The sequence below is a fragment of the Mustela lutreola genome, chromosome 5, assembly GCF_030435805.1.
Source record: "Mustela lutreola isolate mMusLut2 chromosome 5, mMusLut2.pri, whole genome shotgun sequence".
Lineage (NCBI taxonomy): Eukaryota > Metazoa > Chordata > Mammalia > Carnivora > Mustelidae > Mustela > Mustela lutreola.
The window spans coordinates 150,690,832-150,712,793 of record NC_081294.1 but is presented as its reverse complement, the minus strand read 5'-3'; the positions used below and the strand labels follow the sequence as shown (position 1 = coordinate 150,712,793).

The 21,962-nt window shown below is 44.3% G+C and overlaps 2 protein-coding genes across 6 annotated transcripts in view; both read left to right on the top strand.

Annotated features, from left to right (window-relative positions):
- The window catches only part of CLK4 (CDC like kinase 4), a 29,390-nt gene extending 22,720 nt beyond the window's left edge, over nt 1-6,670 (top strand). For all 5 annotated transcript variants that reach the window (XM_059175867.1, XM_059175868.1, XM_059175869.1 and 2 more), the window contains 4 exons: nt 1,772-1,854; nt 5,103-5,182; nt 5,817-5,907; nt 6,005-6,670. In XM_059175867.1, coding sequence (XP_059031850.1) covers nt 1,772-1,854; nt 5,103-5,182; nt 5,817-5,907; nt 6,005-6,145 — 395 coding nt within the window. In that variant the 3' untranslated portion in view covers nt 6,146-6,670. The remainder of the gene's footprint in view (nt 1-1,771; nt 1,855-5,102; nt 5,183-5,816; nt 5,908-6,004) is intronic.
- Nucleotides 6,671-19,585: 12,915 nt separating this feature from the next.
- Nucleotides 19,586-21,962, top strand: part of COL23A1 (collagen type XXIII alpha 1 chain) — a 313,725-nt gene continuing 311,348 nt past the window's right edge. Inside the window, exon 1 of the mRNA XM_059175866.1 lies at nt 19,586-20,096. Coding sequence (XP_059031849.1) covers nt 19,812-20,096 — 285 coding nt within the window. The 5' untranslated portion in view covers nt 19,586-19,811. The remainder of the gene's footprint in view (nt 20,097-21,962) is intronic.

Sequence of the window (21,962 nt, the reverse complement as noted above, 5' to 3'; positions counted from 1 at the left end):
CTTCCTATGTTGTCAATTTTAAGATGCAGATTACCCCACACACACACACAATACAAAGTAACTGGCATTTTTTTTGTTATTAGTACATAAAATAGTTGTGTGTCTTTCTGTTAACGGCCTCCTAGATTGGGTAAAATACAGTAATTCTTAAGAATGACCATAACACAGTTCCAAGTTTGGCCATACTAGATAGCAGCTATAAATCCGGAATTGGGGTTATTGCCCTTGAGGAAAAGAAGTCAGCAGATTGGGCAATTAGAAGGGCCCTTTGTGTTTCTGGATTACTGATCCCGAGGATTGAGGCAGAATTCGGTTGAAGAGGAAGATGAAATCAGGGGCTGCCATTGAGGAGGGCAGTTGGTCACCTGCCTTGCGCGTTGGTAGTAAATGGATGAGGCTGAGAGAGGTAGGTAGATGTGAATGGTGGGAAATCCCAAAGAGTCCGAGTGCTGACTTCCCAGAGAATGGGATGGTTTAGAACTGTGTGTGGCAGAAGGTTATGGTCATCTGGGAACAAAGCTGCTTTGGAAGATGGGAGTGGCTAGAGAAGAAAACCTTCATTTTAGGTCTAAGATCTATCATTTGCAGATTTTTTGTGTGTGTCACTGTAGGTAGAACCCATTTGTTACCCATTTGTTCGGATAGTAGGCATTGTGAGCATTAATAAAAATGACTAAATCAAGAAATAAGTAAATAAAATGACTAAATCATAGTCAAGTTTTTAATGTGCTTTTCGTTACTGAAAGTAATTGGGCTGTCTTTTACAGTAGGTTTTATTTATACATTATTATTTTATTAAATGCTTGATCTTTAAAAGTTGAAAACATCCGTACGGTTTACTTTTTTTCTCCTTTCCAATTAAGTAGGCTTTAAGAAGACTAGGTATTTTATTCTTTCCTGAATGGTACTGCCATTGAGAATCATGAAAGAGAAAGTATACATGAAATCATGTACCGATAGCCTAAAAAGCACATATATAAGTAGAATAAGTAGATCCTGTGAACTATAAATGGCTCTATAATTCTGCTTATAGTGAAACTGCTTACAATACCATTACAATCCTAATTTATGTAAAATTGCGGTATTTTTTTAATGCAAGAGATAAACTCTGCCTTTAAGCTGATAATAATAAATGGTTAGTAATTACATTTTGAGGATGATTGTCAACCTGTATTTGCTGTACAAATGTAAATTTTCCTGGAGCAACCATGAACTGGGTATAACCGTGCTTCCCATTGCATGCAGTTCAAAGATGATGGAGTATTTGTACAAATCGATAGTTACATTTGGAAAATACTTGCTAGCCCTTTTCTTATTTTACATAAAATGCCCCCAGCCCTAGATTAAAGCACTGACTTGTAAGGATGTGGAGAATTATGAGAACATACTGAGTAACATTTTATATAAAACTGAAAAAGTAAAACCTAAGTTTACTGTCCTATTCTCCCAAATGGGCTAGGTGAAAAGGGCCCCCATGCAGGGAAGGCTGTAGGGTATTGGCAATTAAAAACTGTTGCATATACAAGTGTTGCGTTTTGGGGGGCACCTGAGTGCTCCATCAGTTGAGTGTCTGCCTTCGGCTCAGGTCGTGATCCTGGAGTCCTGGGATCCAGCTCCGTGTCAGGCTCCCTGCTCAGCGGGGAGTCTGCTGCTGCTTCTACGTGTGTGTGTGTGTGTGTGTGTGTGTGTGTGTGCTCGCGCGCGCGCTCTCTCTCTCTCTGTCTGTCAGATTAATTAAAAACAAAACAAGTATGTGTTTTTGTTTTTACAGCTTTAGGTTGGTCCCAGCCTTGTGATGTTTGGAGCATAGGTTGCATTCTTATTGAATATTACCTTGGTTTCACAGTCTTTCAGGTATGTATTTAATAAATAGCATTTCATAATTCTCAGTGTTAAAGGCATATGAAAATTTAGGCCTCCATATTGACAAGTTGCTGTAATGTTCTTCTTAAGGTTAAAATTTACATATGGAAAATGGTCATTCTTCTCTAAAACCAGAATTGGGGGAACTACTCTTAGTGAATGGTCATAGTGCATTTTGCATGTGATTGGAGTTCATATTGTCTTGTGTTTCCATTTTTTTATTGAGTCCCTGCATACGTTTGTATTAGTTTATTGTGGCCAGCTTTAATTCCATTCTGGTTATGTTAACTGTCAGCACGACCATGAGCAAGTCACTTAGTCCTTTTTATAAAGTGATTCAGGAAGAATAAATTGTATTTGAGATGTTTGTATTAAGCATCTGTGACCCCCTAGGCACATTTCAAGCCACTTAGGTGTATAAAGATGAAAAGAACATCTCTGTCCTCAAGGAAGTTGTGCAAAAGATAGACGTGGGAGAGCTTACAGTACAGTGTGGTGTATTTGCTCTCATGGGACAATGTGGAAAGTGTAGTGGGAACCCAGGAAAGATGGACAGTTCGATTCCTCTGAAAAGGCATGACTGAGGAGGTGTGGTGAGTTTAAACCAGCGCTAGAAGGAAGATGAGGGCTTTGTCAGAAAACCAGAGAATTTGGAGGTCGGCTTAGGAAGAGGAAGCTGGACCCTTAAATGAGTGGAGGCATAAAAGAACGTACTCTGGTTGGGGAATTATAAACAGTGCTGTCAGAATCTTGCATAGTGGGAAAATGATGCAGGGACTGACTAATGGACCTGTTTGGATAGAAAGGTACTTATTTTTAGAAGTTAGTGTTATCCAGAATGTAGACCAATCCAAAGTGAAAATGATTTTGTGAGTTTGTCATTCTGGCATTTATTTGGAGATCATTCCTCCAGGTTTTTTGTTTTTGGTACTAAAATGTCCCTTTTAAGGAATAATGATAATAGTTGTTGGCAGTTTTTTGTTTTGTTTTATTTTTTAATTAAAATCCTTACTTGGCAAAACGAAGCAGGAAACCTTATTTAAGTCCCTGCTTTCTATTGTCATAATTCTTCTTACATCTGAAATTTAACGGTCTCCTAGAAGCTTTAAGTTGTATAAGCATTGACGACGTTTCAGTAGGGTTGTAGTGTGACCGAAGTGTTGTGATCTGTTTTGGAAGTGATGGGGGTGCCGGTTGGGCACACTCTGCTTCCTGTTGAGGATGACTTGAAGGGTGAAGGGGAAGTGTGAGGAGTTCAGAGTCACTTGGGTGGTGGCTGTGGTAGATCGTGTGTCTCAGGCTTGTGGGGCCTGTCACCAGCCTTCTCCTGTTGCTAATCCCCAGCAATCCTGTTAAAAGTACTCTGAGTGGGGCACCTGAGTGGCTCAGTGGGTTAAGCCTCTGCCCTCGGCTCAGGTCATGATCCCAGGGTCCTGGGATCGAGCCCCACATCGGGCTCTCTGCTCTGCAGGGAGCCTGCTTCTTCCTCTCTCTCTGCCTGCCTCTCTGCCTACTTGTGATCTCTGTCAGATAAATAAAGAAAAAATCTTAAAAAAAAAAAAAAGTACTCTTGAGTTTATAGACAAGTTTGAGATCTAGAACCAAGGTGACGAGTGAGTTCTTGGAGGTGTGGTGTATCTGGTTTGTGGCGGTAAGGTGAGGGTCAGAAATAGTTGAGCGGATGGTTTGCCACCTTCATTCTGATACCTATAAAAGTTGCTTCCCATGATTTGTGAGTGTAAATCACTCTGAGGTCTTAAGTGCAGATCATTAACACTTGAGGAGACTTGTTTTCTGTTTTAAGTTCCATGCTCCAAAATAGTCTTAAACTAAGGAATTCTTTTTTAAATGTGGAGCTAGCTTTTTGCCACATCTGAGAATGAAGACTGTTCTGAGCAATCACTCTAAAGGGATGCACTAGTACTGCAAAGAGCCCCAGGGGCAATGGTGAGGAAATGCCCTTAACTGTAGCCAGTTCTTTCCTGTCTGTAGTTCTTTATAGAACATGAGCAAGGGTGTTAGGGACACTGGGCTTCTGTTACAAGATGAGGTCTGTGTGTGCTCATTTCCCCAACAGTGTGTTCAGGAGCATGGTTTTCTTGTTGAATATGACCCTTCTTGGGTGAAAATACACCAGAAGGGTTGGGATGCGGCTAGGTGTTGAGGGTTCAGTATCAAGCCAAGAAAGATGAGTTAATTCTAGAAGGAAATGACCCTGAACTTGTATCAAATGAGCTGCTTTGATTCAGCAAGCCACAACAGTTAAAAACAAGGTATCAGAAAATATGGGCTGGTGTCTAGGATTTTGAAAAAGGAACAGTTCGCTGCAGGCTGGTGATTAAGATCTAATAAAGATAAATGTGTGGAGCTAGTATTACCTGCTCCTGTCATGGATTTGGGACTCCACGTGGTGGAGGTGGGGTGCTAGGAACAGTAGTTGATAGATTTTAAAAAGCATTACCCACAGCCTCTGCTCTTCAGACTGAGAGTTGGCAAATGATACCCTGCCTGATGCCTGCTTTAAAAAAAAGAATATGTGACAGAGACCATTTGTGGCCAGGTAGGCCTAAAATACTTAATGTTTGGACCTTCACAAAAGTTTGCTGCCCTCTCATCAGAGAGTTCACCATCTCAGCTGTAAGTGTGCAGGTGTCTCTCCTTCAGCCAGAGCTCTGCTCCTGTATGACTTAATAATATGAGTTTTGACTTAGGTCCATAATTCACCTTTCCTCATTTACAAGCTAGTATCTCAGCTTCTTGGACACGCACATTCCCATATATGGAGCTCAGGATTGTTGTGAGAATTACTGGCCCTGGATTTTTATTGCCTGAAAAGAGTAGATGTTAACATGTTGCTTTTCACTGGTGAGTGGAGGCCAGTTTGGGGTCAGCAGCTGAGTAAGTGAGGAGACCAGTTTTCTGATACTCTTTCCTAGTCGTTTTTCAGCAAATAGTGCATGAATTGAAAATAAGTAAGGAAAACGTTCAGTTTCACATTAAATTCCATGTCTTCTGCTATCCAGAACCTTAATGTTGGGTATCAGAAAGACTTCGGTTTTACTGGTTTCCACAGAGAACACGGCTCATTGAGTTTTGTTCCATCTTTGAAGTAGAGTGTAATATCAGCCGTGCAGCTGTCTAATCTAGCCCTTTGTGTCAGTGCTGTTTTCTTGTATTTTCCTTTATTGTGCATGTAGCACAAGAGAAAGTGCTAAATTTGTTTTTCTTACGTGTTTTAGACTCATGATAGTAAAGAGCACCTCGCAATGATGGAACGAATACTAGGACCCATACCAACACACATGATTCAGAAAACAAGGTACGTGTATTGCCCTGTATTCAGACTATAGAGAACCCAACTTTGGTGTCAGTGCTTATCCCAAGGACTTCAGATTTGGATTCTTTTCCCCCAGGCAGTCAAATTTTTTAAAAGTAATGCAGTATTTACCTTGTGATATAGTAAACAGAGGTGGTGTTTTTTACATTCAGGTTAACCTTTGCATAAATGTTTTCCTAACTTGATAAAAACATAATACAGAGAGTAGTAAAAAGAGCTTGATCTTGGAGTCCTCTCGATCTATTTGTATTCCGGACTACTGCTAGCTAGGTGTCTGCCTTTGGACAAGATGCTAGAATGGTTTGCAAACAGAACTTCGCCACTGCTTCCCAGATCTAGTGAAATCTGAACTCCTAGAGGACTGGATCCGGAGGCCAACACTGGTCTATGTATGGTACTTATGAGCCACTTAGGTGGGCTGCTGAAACCCCTGAGGGTGTGAGAGTGAGGAAGATGCACCATGAAGTATCTGATCCGTAACTGCTGAGATTTGAAAAAATTGTATGCATGTGTATGTGTGTCTATAGAGCCGTCCATGCTCCCATCTGTTCCAGTGGGGGCAGGGTAAACATGTGGCTCTTCAGTTGTTTTTACTGACCCAGACTTTTTCTTATAGAAAACGCAAGTACTTCCACCATAACCAGCTGGACTGGGATGAACACAGTTCCGCTGGCCGATATGTTAGGAGACGCTGCAAACCATTAAAGGTAAAAGAGCAAAGATACAAGGTGGTTTTAAAAAAATGTTTTTAAAAACTATTTTTAAATCTCTTTCTTAAACAGACATTTCCCCCCCCCCCCCCAGGAATTTATGCTGTGTCATGATGAAGAACATGAGAAACTATTTGACCTGGTACGAAGAATGTTAGAATACGACCCAGTGAAACGAATCACCTTGGATGAAGCCTTGCAGCATCCTTTCTTTGACTTATTAAACAAGAAATGAAATGGAAATCAGTGGTCTTACTATATACTTCTCTAGAAGAGATTACTTAAGACTGTGTCAGTCAACTCTAAACATTCTAATATTTTTGTAAACATTAAATTATTTTGTACAGTTAAGTGTAAATACTGTATGTTTTGTATCAATAGTATAATTACCTTGTTAAGCAAGTATGGTCTTGATAATGAATGAACTATAAAAGTTAAAATTAATTTTCCTTTTTGAAATTACCATTTTTAAAAATCTTTGGAATATTCTTTGTGTCCAGTGATAAATGTGATTGATCTTGTCTTTTGTACATGGAGGTCAACTCTTTGAAGTGATTTTTTTGAGTAAAAGGCAATCTTGACTACTTTATTCTTAATGAATATTCTTTATATACCTCAAATTCAAAACTTTTTGTAATTTTTTTTTCTGTAATTGTTGAACAAGTAATAAGTATTAACTCCCAGTAGGCAGGTATTGGAAACCAAAACCCATAGGAAAATGTTTACTCTTGGAATTTCATTAAATTTTAAAAGAATTGTGTTCTGTCTTCAGTGGGTGATGTCAGTGATGATAAATAGAGCTCATCGAAAGGCCTCCAGTTGGTCCATCGTGACAGGTTGTTTGATAAAACCACATACACTCTTCATTTAGCATTCAAGTCTAACTGGCAGGTCACAAACAAATAGGAATTCTGATGCCTGAGGATTTAATTTTTAATTCCACGTGGAGGAATTTTGAAATCATGGAACATCAGTTTCCATATCACATGAAGTAATAAGTAAATATTTGAGCCTCAGCTTATGACAGTTAAGGTCATGAAGCAGTTTAGATTTCTGTTACATCTCTAATGGAGCAGAACAACGATTTGCTTGGAAAACACCTGGGAAGAAACCTCTGCTGAATATTCCAGACCATAATTGGCTAACACAAGAAACTTTTTGTCTGCCTATAGGAATTTTTTCTTAGTTACCTGTCTTCACAGTAGAAACTACATGGTAAGTGTTACTTAATTTAGTAAGAACTACTGCCGGGTAGAAATACTTTTTGTTGTAAAAACCATAACTGATTATTCAGATACAGGGGGGTTTTTTTGTCAAAAATACTGCCATTTTTGTAAGTGCATTATACAAAGATTTGAGTTGTTTGGCTTACATTTTAAACATAGAACACATGGGATTTTCTTGTGTGACAAACAGTGAAACCAGGCTGGGTTCCCCTCTGTTACTCACAGGAGGCATTTGCCAATATAACAAGGCTCCTGTTCTTTTTGTTTTTGTTTTTGTTTTTAATTTTATCTAGTTGGCAGCACTAGCAGGCAGAGGGAGAGGGAGAAGCAGGCTCCTTGCTAAGTGAGGACCCCGGTATGGGGCTCAATACCAAGACCCTGGGATCATGACCTGAGTCGAAGGCAGTGGCTTAACCAACTGAGCCACCCAGGTGCCCCAAGTCTCCTGTTCTTGAACTTGACTGGGAATTTAAGAAAGATGAAATTCTGCCTCAGAAGCACAGCATAAATTAATCGCAGGTCTCTGATGCAGTCCACATACAGTAGCTGCCATAATAGTTGAACTGTAAGTTGTGACAAGGTACTTTATGTTTTGTTCCAAGCTTTTATTTGAATTCCAGTTAACATTCAGTATAGTACTAGTTTCAAGTGTAGAATTCCGCAATTCCATGCTTCCATACAACACCTGATGCTCAGGTCCTCATCACAGCCAGTGGCCTCCTTGCTCCCTGTCATCTGTTTCTCACCTAATCACCCCACCCCCGGCCCTGGTAACCAGCAGTGTGTTCTCTGTCCTCTAATCTGTTTCTTGGTTTGCCTCTGGTTTATTGGTTGTCCTCCTATGTTTGTTTAGCTTCTTAAATCCCTTGTATGAATGAAGCCTTATATTTGTCTTCCTCTGACTTCTTTGCTTAGCATTGTACTTGAACTCCATCCATGTTGCTGCAAATGACAAGATTTTATCGTTTTGGTGGCTGAGTAATAACTATGTCGGATCCATATACCACATCTGCTTTATGTGTTCATCCATTGGTGGATATTAGCGCGCTCTTCCATGGTTTGGCTCCTGTTGATAATGCTACTAGAAACGGGTGCATGTATCCCTTCGAGCCAGTTTTTTGTATCCTTTGGGTAAAGGCCTAGTGGTGCAGTTGCTGGGTTGTAGGGTAGCTCTGTTTTTTAACTTTTTGAGGAACCTCTGGTTACCAGGGCATTTTGCTGATGTCCTTTGCTCCACAGAGGCTTTTTAGTTTGATGAAGTCCTACTTGTTCATGATTGTTTTTGTTGCCTTCGCTTTTGGTGTCAGGTACAAAAAATCATCACTAAGACAAATAATCCAAGCCTGCCTATGTCTGCTGCTAGGAAATTTATGGGCTCGGTTAGTACATTTCAGTCTGGTCCATTGTGAAAGCTAGGTTTTTATGAGGCATTTTTTAAAGTGCATTTGAGTAGGTGGTTTCAGCTTCTGCTTCTCTCTCAGGTGTTCTCTTTCATCAGAATGTTCAGAGCAGGTAAATAAAATTGACACCGGCTATATTACTTACCTGGCAGCAAATTATCCTGTGAAGTGTTACAGTTCATAAAATTGAAAACTATTCCTCTGAGTAATGTCGAAGAACTAGATGCTGTAGAAATTGGAAATGATTTGGCCAAGTCCCTTGGTCGTGGCTGAGTTGAGACTTACTCTCCAGTTTCCCTGATTCCACTTTTCTGTGAAAGCACACATCATTGGTCCAAAACTCCATCAGTTCGATTCTTGTTCATAGTTCTACTGCGAAATGAGCTGTGATGAAATGGAAAGTAATGGTTAATAGAGAGTTTTACTACTTGGATTCCACCTTCACACGTTTCTTCACTACAGTTGATAGATAGCTTTGGCCATCAAAGTGGTTAAAATGGTATGGTCATTTGAATGTAAAATTACATTTTAAGTATGTAGGCACATACCAGTACCTAAAGCTCATCTTGACATGACGAAATGAAGACAAAACTTCGTCAGGAAGGTGCACTGACTTTTTAAATCCTCCCCAATTTGAAGTTTGTGATTCCCACGAAACTTTATGCAGATGAAGTATTTTAAATGGAAACCTCCACTACTACTTAACAAGCTACCTTTTCAAATATGGTCAGAAGGATTAATTTCAAATAACAGCACCAAGAGCAGTGTCAGTAATTGGCTTAGTAGATCAAATGATCGAATGTTCGTAAATAAATAGGTCAAAACAATTTTTAATTCTTAAGATTGATTTTTTTTTTCTTTTTCTTTTGCTGACTCCAGCTAAATCCTTAAGCTCAAGTTTTGTTTGGTTGATTAATTGGTTTTGTTTTTTTTTTTTGATAGAGGAAATGTAAAGTCAAGGACAGGTTCATTTTACAATTTGGTCAATCCAGACTTGGATATAGGTGATGTGAATACACTTAATTTGAGTCATGTGGGGAAGCTGACTAGTTCTATATTGGTAATTAATTTTTAAAAAGAATGCAGTGGGGCACCTGTGACTCAGTTAAATGTCTGCCTTTAGCTCATGTCACGATCTCAGGATCCTGGGATCAAGTCTTATCAGGCTCCTGGCTCAAGGGGGTATCTGCTTCTCCTTCCCTGTCTGCCACTCCCCCTGCTTGTGCTCTCCCTTTTTCTTTCAATTTGTCAAAACCATAAAATATATATGTATAATGCAACAGAATGATGAACCTCTAAATACTTGAACAGCCTGGGTTCAGAACACTTGGCAAATTTTGTTTTGTCTCTTCCTCAACCTATTTTCCTATCATATTTATGTACAAATGCCAGATACCATATCATTTCACCCATATTTCTGTTTACCTTTTAACAGTTGGAGTTTTAAAAAATACCCTGCCATTATACCTAACAAAATAATTTCTTATCTGATGCTGAATCTGTTTTTAAAGTTTGTCTTAAGAAAGTATCATTTTAGGGACGCCTGGGTGGCTCAGTTGTTTGGACGACTGCCTTCGGCTCAGGTCATGATCCCGGACTTGTGGGATCGAGTCCCGCATCGGGCTCCCAGCTCCATGGGGAGTCTGCTTCCCCTTCTGACCTTCTCCTTGCTCATGCGCTCTCTCACTGTCTCTCTCTCAAATAAATAAATAAAATCTTAAAAAAAAAAAGTATTTTATAGTTGTGTGCTTTGAATCAAGACTCAGCAACCACACATTGCTAATATGTCTTAGGACCTTTAGAACCATGGTGTGTACCTTTTGCTTCCTGCCATTCTGTTTCTTTGCTAATGATACTGGCTCATTTGTCTCATTTGTCCATATTCAGTATTACACCAGAGCGGTGTCCATTTCTAGAGTCCCCACTGATTCTGTAAACTAATAGTTGATGAAGTTGATGATTTAAAATTTTTTAACATTTTAATTCATTTTTAATTTAATTAGAGCATGAGAGAGGGTAGGGCCAGGGCAGGAGAGGTAGAAGCAGACTGCCTGCTGAGCAGGGACACTGACATGGGGTTTGATCCGAGGACCCTGGGATCATGACCTGAGACAAAGGCAGACACTGAACTGACTGAGCCAACCAGGGGCACCAGATGGAATTTTTAAAAACTAAAATTCCTTCCTTTTAAAAAAAAAAATTATTTTTATTAACATATAATGTATTATTTGTCCCAGGGATACAGATCTGTGAATCATCAGGCTTATACATTTCACAGCACTCACCATAACACATACCCTCCCCAGCCACCCTCTCCCTACTCCCCCCACCCCCAGCAACCTTCAGGTTTGTTTTGTGAGACAGTCTCTCTGGATTTTTCTCGCTCCCAATCCCATCTTGTTTCATTTTTTTTCCTTCCTTACCCCCAAACCCCCTGCCCTGCCTGTCAAATTCCTCATATCAGAGAGATCATATATTTGTCTTTCTCTGATTGACTTACTTTGCTCAGCATAATACCCTCTAGTTCTACCCATACCATTGCAAATGGCAAGATTTCATTTATTTTGATGGGGGGCATAGTATTCCTTTGTTTATATATATACCACATCTCCTTTATCCACATCTAGGTTCTTTCCATAGTTTGGCTTTGTGGACATTGTTGCTATAAACATTCAGGTTCATGTGCCCCTTCGAATCACTGCATTTGTATCTTTAGGGTAAATACCAGTAGTGCAATTGCTCCGTCGTAGGGTAGCTCTGTTTTCAATTTTTTGAGGAACCTCCATGCTGTTTTCCAGAGTTGGCTGCACCAGCTTGCGTTCCCACCAACAGTGTAGGAGGGTTTCCTTTTCTCTGCATCCTTGCCAACATCCGTCATTTCCTGGCTTGTACATTTTAGCCATTTTGACTGGTGTGAGGTGGTATCTCACTGTGGTTTTGATTTGTATTTCTCTGATGCCAAATGATGTGGAGCACTTTTTCATGTGTCTGTTGGCCATCTGGATGTCTTTGCAGAAATGTCTGTTCATGTCCTCTGCCCATTTCTTTCTTTCTTTTTTTAAAAAATTTTATTTATTTGGCAGAGAGAGATCACAAGTAGGCAGAGAGGCAGGCAGAGAGAGGGAGGAGGAAGCAGGCTCCCTGCTGAGCAGAGAGCCCAATGTGGGACTCAATCCCAGGACCCCGAGATCATGACCTGAGCTGAAGGCAGAGGCTTAACCCACTGAGCCACCTAGGCGCCCCATTCTCTGCCCAGTTCTTGATTGGATTGTTCTTTGGGTGTTGAGTTTGGTAAATTCTTCACAGATTTTGGATACTAGCCCTTTATCTGACATGTCCTTTGCAAATATCTTCTCCCATTCTGTCAGTAGTCCTTTGGTTTTGTTGACTGTTTGCTGTGCAAAAGCTTTTGATCTTGATGGAGTCCCAATAGTTCATTTTGCCCTTGCTTCCCTTGCCTTTGGCAATGTTTTTAGGTAGAAGTTGCTGTAGCTGAGGTCGAAGAGGTTGCTGACTGTGTTCTGAAGGATTTTGATGGTTTTCTGTCTCACATTGAGGTCTTTCATCCATTTTGAGTCTAAAAAATAGAATTCCTTCTAATAAACAGAAGGGATGTTAGAAAGGCAGTATGTTGCAACTGTTAATGAAATAATGGATCCAGGCAGCAATCCTCAGTGGAGGTTAAAACCATTGGGTAGACCTAGCTCTAATCAAGTCTCCAGGTTGAAACACCATAATGTAAAGAAGCTTCCAGCCCTTTGTGTCTATTTCTCACCTATCAGCTAATTCCTTGGGGGTAAGAGTTCAGTGAATTGAAAGAGCTCAGACTTCTTAACAGCATGGTTCCAAGGTCAGTCCCTGTCTTCTCTGTGTTTGGGGAGCATACGATTTAAAGTAACTTTATTTTGTTACTTGGAATTTCTTAGTGTTAATATCTATAATATCCAGGTGATTACAAGCATCTGGCAGATTACCTGGCATTTAGTGTCCCAGTAATAAAAAGCAGTTACTTTGTTTTCTGTAAACATTTTAGCCCAGATGACTTTTTTTTTCCCCTAGTCAATTATTCTTTATGGCACCAGAAATTGCTAAACCATCAAGGATTCTATTTTGAGGGGTGCCTGGGTGGTTCAGTGAATTAAGTGCCTGACTCTTGGTTTTGGCTCAGGTCATGATCTCAGGGTCATGAGATCGAGACTTGTGTTTGACTCTGTTCTCTGTGGGGAGTCTGCTTGGATTCTCTCTCTCTCCTTCTCCCTCTGCTTCACCCCCTCTACTCTCTCTCAGATTTAAAAAAAAAAAAAGAATTCTATTTTGATCCCCTTAAATTGTAGTTTTTGTTGTGACATTTCAGTGAAATGTCGAGGAGAATAGCATTTTCAAAGAAATTTGTTTTGTTTGTTTTTACCAATCAAGAATGTCTACTATTCAGGTGCATTTTCTTACATTCGCTCCTTTCCTGGTTTTAGTTTGGTTTAAACATAGCAATTAGGGGGATGGGGGAATGTCATACATAATCACAAGACAGACATAGATTTAATTAGGAAGACTTGAAACCTGAATACATCCTTTGAGGCGGGTGCCTTACAGACCTCATTCTTTCAGATACTATTAACAGTAGTTATATATAATGAGATGAATTAAAGATTAATTGTAGATTTGGGGGTGTTCCCATGCCCCTCCCCTCACCCCATTACTTAAAATGTTTCCAATGAGAAATACAAATCAAATTTATGTTTTGTTTTGTTTTGTTTTATAATTTACAAAAATCCAGTGCTTTTAAAAACTGCTGGATTTACTTTTAACTAAAGACAACATGGGCAGCTACGATTTTGAATGAATGACATTTAGAACAGTCCTGTGTCATTGGTAGAGTAATTTAATTTTAAAAAGATTGTACTATTTCTTTTTTATGTTTTTATTTTTTTTTTTAAGATTTTATTTATTTATTTGACAGAGAGAAATTACAAGTAAGCAGAGAGGCAGGCAGAGAGAGGAGGAAGCAGGCTCCCTGCTGAGCAGAGAGCCCGATGCGGGACTCGATCCCAGGACCCTGAGATCATGACCTGAGCCGAAGGCAGCGGCTTAACCCACTGAGCCACCCAGGCGCCCTTTTTTATGTTTTTAAAATTGCTTCAGAAACATTGACCTTATTATGTGTGTCTCCCAATCTGGTCGCCATGGCAATGCTTGTCTGCAGAGTGAGACTGGGAGCACACCCTGGGATTACCTAGGTAGGTGGGCAGGGTACAGATGTGTAGTCTCATCTATGAGCTGGCATGCTAATACCTGACTTCCCAAGGGTGATTGTGAAGATTAAAGGAAATAATTTACATAAAGTGCTAGTGAATGATAGCTATTATTTCACAATTTCTTCCCTATATCCTTTTTTTTTTTTTTTTTTTTTTAAAGATTCTATTTGAGAGGGGCACCTGGGTGGCTCAGTGGGTTAAAGCCTCTGCTTTCGGCTCAGGTCATTATCCCCAGGGTCCTGGGATCGAGCCCTGCGTGGGGCTCTCTGCCCAGCAGGGAGCCTGCTTCCATTCCTGTCTCTCTGCCTGCCTCTCTGCCTACTTCTGATCTCTGTCTGTCAAATAAATAAATCTTAAAAAAAAAAAAAAAAGAGGGACGCCTGGGTGGCTCAGTTGGTTAAGCAGCTGCCTTCAGCTCAGGCCATGATCCCAGCGTCCTGGGATGGAGTCCCACATCGGGCTCCTTGCTCAGCAGGGAGCCTGCTTCTCCCTCTGCCTCTGCCTGCCGTTCTGTCTGCCTGTGCTCGCTCTCTTCCCTCTCTCTCTCTCTGATAAATAAATAAAATCTTTTAAAAAAAAAATTAAAAATTAAAAAAAAAAAAAAGATTTTATTTGAGAGATCATTTATGTGAGCAGAGGGAGGGGCAGAGGGAGAGAGGAACCTCAAGCCGACACCATGCCCAGTGCAGAGTCAGACATGGGGCTGGATCTCACCACCCTGAGATCATGACCTGAGCCAAAATCAAGAGTCAGCAGTTTAACAGACTCAGCCACTTGGGTGCCCCCTGTTGGTGGCTTATTACCTAAAATTCTCCCTGTGTGTCACACACACACACTTTTCCTTCCACCTTTCCTTCCACCTGAATTACTTTAACATTTATTTTTATTGTGGGCTAACTGTTAATACATCCTTTTAGCTTTTGTATCAAAGTAGTTGTTTAGACTTTGGTTTTTGAAAGCTGCTTGCACTGGGTATAGAATTCCGGCCTGACAAAAGATACTGTTTCCCTCTACTCTGGGTTGCATTGTTTCCAGTGGAAAGTCTACCTGTCTTTTTCTCTAGTTGCTAAAGTTGTTTCTTTACCATTATTTTTAAGCAATTTGATTATGACATGCTTGGTGGTGTGGTTGTCTTTCTGTTCTTTATGCTTGGGTTCCCTAAAATTCTTGGATCTGTGAGTTTATAGTTTTTATCATATTTGGAATTGTTTTTCAGCCTTTGGTTATTCAAAAAATTTTTTTGGTCCTCTCCCCTGGGGACTCTAGCTTAGCCCATTAAACCTTATAGAATAATTTAAACCATATTTAGCAGTAATTAAACAAAAATGAGTAAGTACTCTTGCTTTCTTTTTTTTTTTTAATTTTAAAGATTTTTATTTATTTATTTGACAGACAGAGATCACAAGTAGGCAGAGAGGCAGGCAGAGAGAAGGAGGGGAATCAGGCTCCTTGCTGAGCAGAGAACCCGATGCGGGCCTTGATTCCAGGACCCGGAGATCACACACGACCCGAGCTGAAGGCAGAGGCTTAACTCACTGAACCACCCAGGTGCCCCTGGAACTTTTGCATGATCAACATTACTTATCATCTTCTGCAGTGGTTAGTAACCCTATCTGCCCCCAAACAATGTCTGTCTCTCTCTCTCTTTTTTTTAAATAAAATACTTTATAATGCCCCTTTTGTTCTGGAAAGTTTGTACCCTTGTGAATCATGAGGCTGTGTCGCTGCCCACTGCTGCTCACAGTTAGATGGGGGCAAAGAGTCATCACCAGGTATCTGGCCTCTTCCTCCCTGCCCCCACTGTTTAAAAGCAGCCCTACCTCTTCCTGCTGATCAGGGCCAGTCACCGCCACCAAAATGATGACTCACGGACTTCAGGTTCCCAGGCACAGAGCTCAGTGTGCCCTGGGTGGCAAATAGCTTGTGGTTGAATGGACCCCTGCTGTATCCCCTGGCAAGAGTGAAACCCTTTTGAGAACTTTCATCTGCAACCCTGCAGGACCCACAGTGGTGAGGACAGCCAGTACAACGCCCCCCCCCCCCCCAGGGAGTCATAGGGGGGCGTGGGACTACTCTCGTTTCTGCTCCTTGGTTCCTACCACCATATTTTATTGGGAACACGACCAGAAAGGCCGCTCTGCAGACCTTTAGTACAGGAGTCCTCCCTTATCTGCAGTTTACTGCTCTGGGGTTTCAGTGATCCACGGTCAACTACCGTCTGGAAGAAGAAAATCCTCCTTAGGTATCATCAGAAGGTCAAAAGTAATGCTACCTCACCATGCTGACATCGTTCGCCTCACTTCCTCTCAGCACAAAAGCATTTTATCATCTCACACCATCACCCAAAAAGAAAAAAAAAGGTGAGCACGTGTAATACGATATTTTGAGAGTGACCACTTTCACATAACTTTTATTGCAGGATATTGATATAATTGTCCTATTTTTATTGTTAATCTCTTATGGTCCCTAATTTATGAATTAAATTTTATTACAGGAATGTCTGTATGGGAGAAAAATAAAGTTTACCTAGGGTTCAGTTCAATCTGCAGCATCAAGCATTCCCTGGGGGTCTTGGAATGTATCCCCAGTGGATAAAGGGGCACTTTTATTGCACCTGTATTTTGCCTCTGATTATTAGGAGTTGGTTCCTGTGCCTTTGGAAGGTGGTTCCAGTGTCCCGTGAGCCTGGCTATTTCTGCTGGCGCAGGATGTAATCCGACCCGTGGATTCGCTCATGGACTCCTTCCCACTGTCAAGTGGATCCCTCATTCTGATGCTATGTGGTATGGGATTCCATACCTATGGACCGGGCCGTCTGTCAGGACAGCAGTCAGGCTTGAAGCTCTACAGAGAGGAAAGACTAGCCAACTAGCTGGCTCTCCCCAGGAGGAGCAAATCACTGGCCCTTCCAGGATGGAGGAAGTCCAAAATAGTTGTTTTGCCACCAGCTGGGCTCCACGAGGATTGGCACCTGGTGCTGACAGGTTAGCCATTCGGACACAGCCATAGGCATATGGAGCTTGCTGAGTGCTATATTCATGTTAAGTTAATGTGGTGAAGATTCTCTTTTTTTCTTCCCGCCCTTTACAGAGCTGCTTCCATCTAGCAGACTCCCCTCTTGCCCTCCAACACCTGGGCTCCCTGCCCTGTGGGTTTGGCTGTAGTCCCAGCAGACCACAAAGGAGGAGGAGAGAAAGACTGTCCATCCACCCCTCCAGCCTCCACTTTCCAAATCACAGTGTCCCTTAACCAAAGTCCACAGCTCCTTCCCTACAGACCTTTTTATAGCTCCAGGCATTCACAGGGTCCCCCCAAGAGGAGCTTCTCCTTATCCCTTCAGCAAGAATGGGAATGCTCCCCACTGTTGCCACCCCAGGGGCCTTCTTCAAGTCTCCCCTGTCGGCTTCCCTTCAACTGCCCCACTTTGTGAAGGGTATTTACAGTCAGGCTGTCTGTGGTCCAAGAAGGCCGTCTGTTCCTTCCAGGACCCCAACTAACAAAAACGACATAGAGTATTTTCTTCTGGCCTTTAAAGTGAGCTGCAGGCAGCAAACCTATTTTCGCCTTGCCTTAATTCATTTGACAAATATTTACCGAGCATTAGCCATGTGTCAGATCCTGTTCTGTTTTTTGAGAAAACAGTGGTCAGCAAGACAAAGGTCTTGCTAACGGAAAGGTAACTTCAAACAGCAATAAGGGGTCTGATCCCTCCAGTAATCCTTTGGAGGGGTGCTGTGGGTGCAGCTACCTTAGGGTGGGGGTCCTGCAAGGTCCTTCGGGGCCGGAGAGATTTGAGAACCTGAAGAAGAACTTGCTGTTCAAAGATCTGAGAGCAGAGCATTCCAGATAGTGAGGTAGTAGGCCAGGGCAAGGGCCTAGCAGATCAATGAGCTTGGCTTTTTTTTTTTTTTTTTTTTTTTTTTTTTTAGGTTTTCATTTAAATTACAGTTATTAACATACATTTTTATATTAGCTTCAGGTGTACCGTATAGAGATTCAACACTTCCCTACATCGCCGTGTTCATCATGACAACCTCCCCCTTTACTCCCGTCCCCTGTTTCCCCCGTCCCCCTACCCACCTCCCCGCTGGCAACCATCTGTTTCTCAGTTTCTCTCTCTCTCTCTTTCTCCCCTGTCATCATTTGTGTTATTTCTTAAATTCCACATGTGAGTGAAATCAGATGGTCTTTGTCTTTCTCTGACCGACTTATTTCACTCAGCGTAATACTCTCTAGCTCCCTCCAAATCATTGCAAATGGCAAGGTTTCATTCTTTTTGGTGGCTGAATAATAGTCCATTGTATAGATATACTACCTCTTCCTTATCCATTCAACAGTCGGGGGACATTTGGGCTGCCTCCATCATTTGGCTATTGTAGATAACACTGCTACAAACATGAGGACAGACAGTAATGTTAACATAGGTGATGGGCAACTAGCCTATGTGTGGGTAGACTTATAATCTGGTGTTGGCCTCTTTCTGAGTAGACAATCTAGTTTGCTTAGGGAGTGCTCTTCAGCCTATTTATTGGGCACACACGGGATTTTAGCATAGCCCCAAGATCTACATGAGCCTCATTTACCGAAGGAAGGTCATGGCTACAAAGTTGTAGAGGTAGTAAGATGCCAATCACTTCTGTTTTATCCCAGTCTCAGAGGTGGTTTTCACCCTCTGAATTAAGGGAATAAGGAGGGACATACCAGCTGGACGTCCTCAACAGTTTTCAGAGATGACTAATCTAGCCACTGACATGAATAATCCCCAGACACCCAGAGAGCAAGGGGAAGATATAACAGGTCTTTTTCTTAAATGAATGAATGAATGAATGAATGGTTGTGGAATTGCCCAAATCACAAAGTTCCAAGCCAGCAGCGCGTGATTTTCTTTGAGTATTACCAACGATACTGGAAGCATAATAGTGAGACCCATTTTCGGATATGAGTACACTTGATAGGAATGTGTGACCAGGCAGAGACCCCGCCTGACTTGCAGCCTTTCTTCTCTTTCTTAAAAAGACTAAGGGCTTATTAGTTCTCATTCAGACCTTCCTATCTAAGTCTGCAGCAGGACCGCGGGATAGCTCAGTGAGTTGCTACTGGATTATTATTTTGGGCCAAGCGGTGCTTCCACAACGGAATGAAGGCATCACCTGAACAAAAGTTGGAGCTCTTTCCCCCCATCTTTTCCATGCGTGATAGTCTCGATTTTCTCAAACGAAAACCCTCTCTAGGTCAGCGGCGAGGTCTTAACAATTTCTGCTCCCAGCACCCCATGTCTGGCACCTAATAAATGGTGAGAGCGCTGAGATTCTGCTTGGTGAGATCACAAACCCAACCGCGTCTCCAGGCGCGAGTGCGCAGAGATCGCTTTCGGCCACCGAGCGGCGCCAAGGCACCATCCAGGCCGGACCCACTAAGTTTTCCACGGGGTTCGAAGTTCTCAACTTTAAAAAAAGAGGTGTCAGAAAGGTTAATTCACAAGTTTAGGGGCATTTCCCCCAGGCACGGATGATGCTCCAGCCAAAGGTGGGCTGCAGAAGACGCCGTGTCTTCTCGGCGAGGAGAGGAGAGGACGCACTGTAGTCCTCTCGGGATCGCGGGGCACCCGGGCCTGGGGAGCCGCGGAGGTGCGCGTCTGGCAGCGGGGTGCAGCCCGACCCCCGGGACAGGTGAGGAGGAGGTCCGCGCCGCGCCAGGGGTCCGCCGGGCGCGCGCGGTGGGTGGGGGCTCGGAGGAGCCGGCTCCCGTCCCTCCCCCGCCCCTCGCCGCGCGGGGCCGGCCGGGCCGCTCCTCCCCTGGGTGGGTCCCGGCTCCTTTTCTGGCAGGGTCTATTTGCATAGAGGAAACTGCCCAAAGTGGCCGCTGTGGAGAGCTGGCGGCGGAGAGGGGGGCGTGCGCCGTGCTCCGCTACTGCCCCGAGGCCAAGCCCCGCGCCCGGCCGACCTCGTGCCTCGGGCTCTCCCGCCTGCGCCCGCGGCTCCCTCGCACAGCCCGCTCGGAGACCCACGCGCGACCCGCGCGCCATGAGCTCGGGCCAGCGCGCCGGCGGCGACGCGCGGAAGGACGGCCCGGCGGGCGGCGGCGTGGGGCGTCCCGCGACGGCAGCCGGGGCCTGGGCGGTGAGCGCTGTGTGCCTGCTGCTCTCCGTGGGCTCTGCTGCCGCCTGCCTGCTGCTGGGCGCCCAGGCGGCCGCTCTGCAGGGCCGGGTGGCGGCGCTCGAGGAGGAGCGGGAGCTGCTGCGGCGCGCGGGGTCGCCGAGCGCCCTGGCCGCCTGGGCCGAGCCGCACCTGGAGCGCCTGCTGCGCGAGGTGAGGGGCGCGGGGCGCGAGGGCGGCCGGGGACAGCGGCTGGGCGCGGGCTGGGCGGCCGTCCCCCTGAGGAGGGGTCGCCCGTCCACCCGGGGCCTGCGCGGCGGCGGGAGGCTGCGGGTGCCGGTGCCCGAGGGGGTCCTGGCGTCTCCGCTCCAGCCGCGGGGTCGCGCGCGGTCGCGGGCGCAGCGGCCGCGGGAAACGCGAGCTGGACGGGCGGCTTCGGGAACGAGCCGCGGGGAGGGAGAGGGAGGAGAGTGCCTGCGGGCTTAGATATTGTGCCAGACTTGGGGTCGAGTCTCCACGGGGGTGCGCGCTCGGACCGGTTGCCTCCCGCCGGCGCTGAGCGCTTGGCCTCGCGGTGTCGGACTAATGTGCCTGGCTCGTGTGGGAAGTGTCGGGTGACTCGTCACCGGGAGCCTGGCAGCCACTGTTCCCCGTGCTGGTGTACCTGGAGAAGAGCGGGCTCCCGAGCAGGCCGGCGGCCACGGCGGAGGGAAGTCGAGGCTGGGCCCTTAGAGGGTTATAGCCAGCCCCACCTTCCCTGCCCACCTCCCTCCAGAAAGGGTTCCGAGCCCCTCCATCCTAGAGATGCGGTGTTCTGAAGCTCTTAGAGCTGAGTGCCCACCCAGTGCCAACGAAACCTGGTAGAATGAGGGGAAGAAAAAAACCACCACCAACAACAACACGATTCTGGCTTCCAAACGGTGCAGATATATCTGAATTTTCTTGGACTTGTTGGAAGTGTCATAGAGGACGCTGTGACATGAGTCCTAAGATCGCTTGCCGTGTGTCTTCAAAGCAGACGCCACACTTAGAACCTCAAAACCCTCATCCATCCATCATGTTCGTGAAAACCTCCACGTTTTGTGCGGCAGTGCCCCTCCCCATAGAACCGAGACAGGCGGGTGAACTGGCCAGGGGGTCTCCTGGTTGTGCTCACCTCCCTTGCCTGAACCACCCCCTTCCTCCTGGGAAAAGCAGATCCCCAGTAGACTGCCTAGGGGCGCACCCTCAGTTGTAGTGGGGGAAAGCCCTAGGGTTTCAAGATAGAGGAGAGAAAGATAGGCCTGGCCTGTTACTGGCCATTCCCCTCAACTGTGCGAGCTGTGATCTTTACTCATGCATCCCATGTGTATCCATGGTTGAGTGCATTTGGGATTTGGGGGGAAATGGGAGAAGATTGCACCACACCTTCTAGTCCCAGGTACTTATTTCTTATGAGTTTAATTGAAGCCAGTGTTACCTCTCTTCCAGCAGCATGCTCTGGGGGCAGAATTGCTGGTTCTTGGGTCGATTTCCTTCTTTTCGTCTTGAAAGTGCCCCAGACTTCGGAAGTCTCCCCGGAGTCCCACTGGTGACTGGTGCTGAGGCTTCTATAATTGCAGGCCATTATCTTTTTTGGCAAGTCCCTAGAGACCAGGGTGTTGAGTTGATTTATGGAGGCCCAGGAACATTTCTATCTGTTAGTGCAATAACCAGAGCCCTTCTTTCCAAGAGGAGACCCCTCTTAGTAAAAATAAACCGCAAGCCCAGACTGAGTCCATCAGAAATCCCGGTACAACCTTTTTACAAGGAACCTGCAAATTGTGTCCAGGTTAATGGTGGTGGGAACGGGGCTGATGTCCTGGCAAAGCAACCACTGCTGAAAAGGGTGGCTTCCCCAAGCCCTGGATCTTGAGGATTAAGGATCGGAGGGGAGAGACTGCAGGGGCTTCATTCTTGTCCCCCTCCAGTGGCACTGATACCACCTGGGTGAGACTTCATGTCTCTCCGTCTCTGTCCCAGTTTCTCTGCTCTCGGTTAGAAAGGCAAAGGGCAAATTTCACATCTAGGGATTTCCACTTGAAATTCATCCCGCAGGGC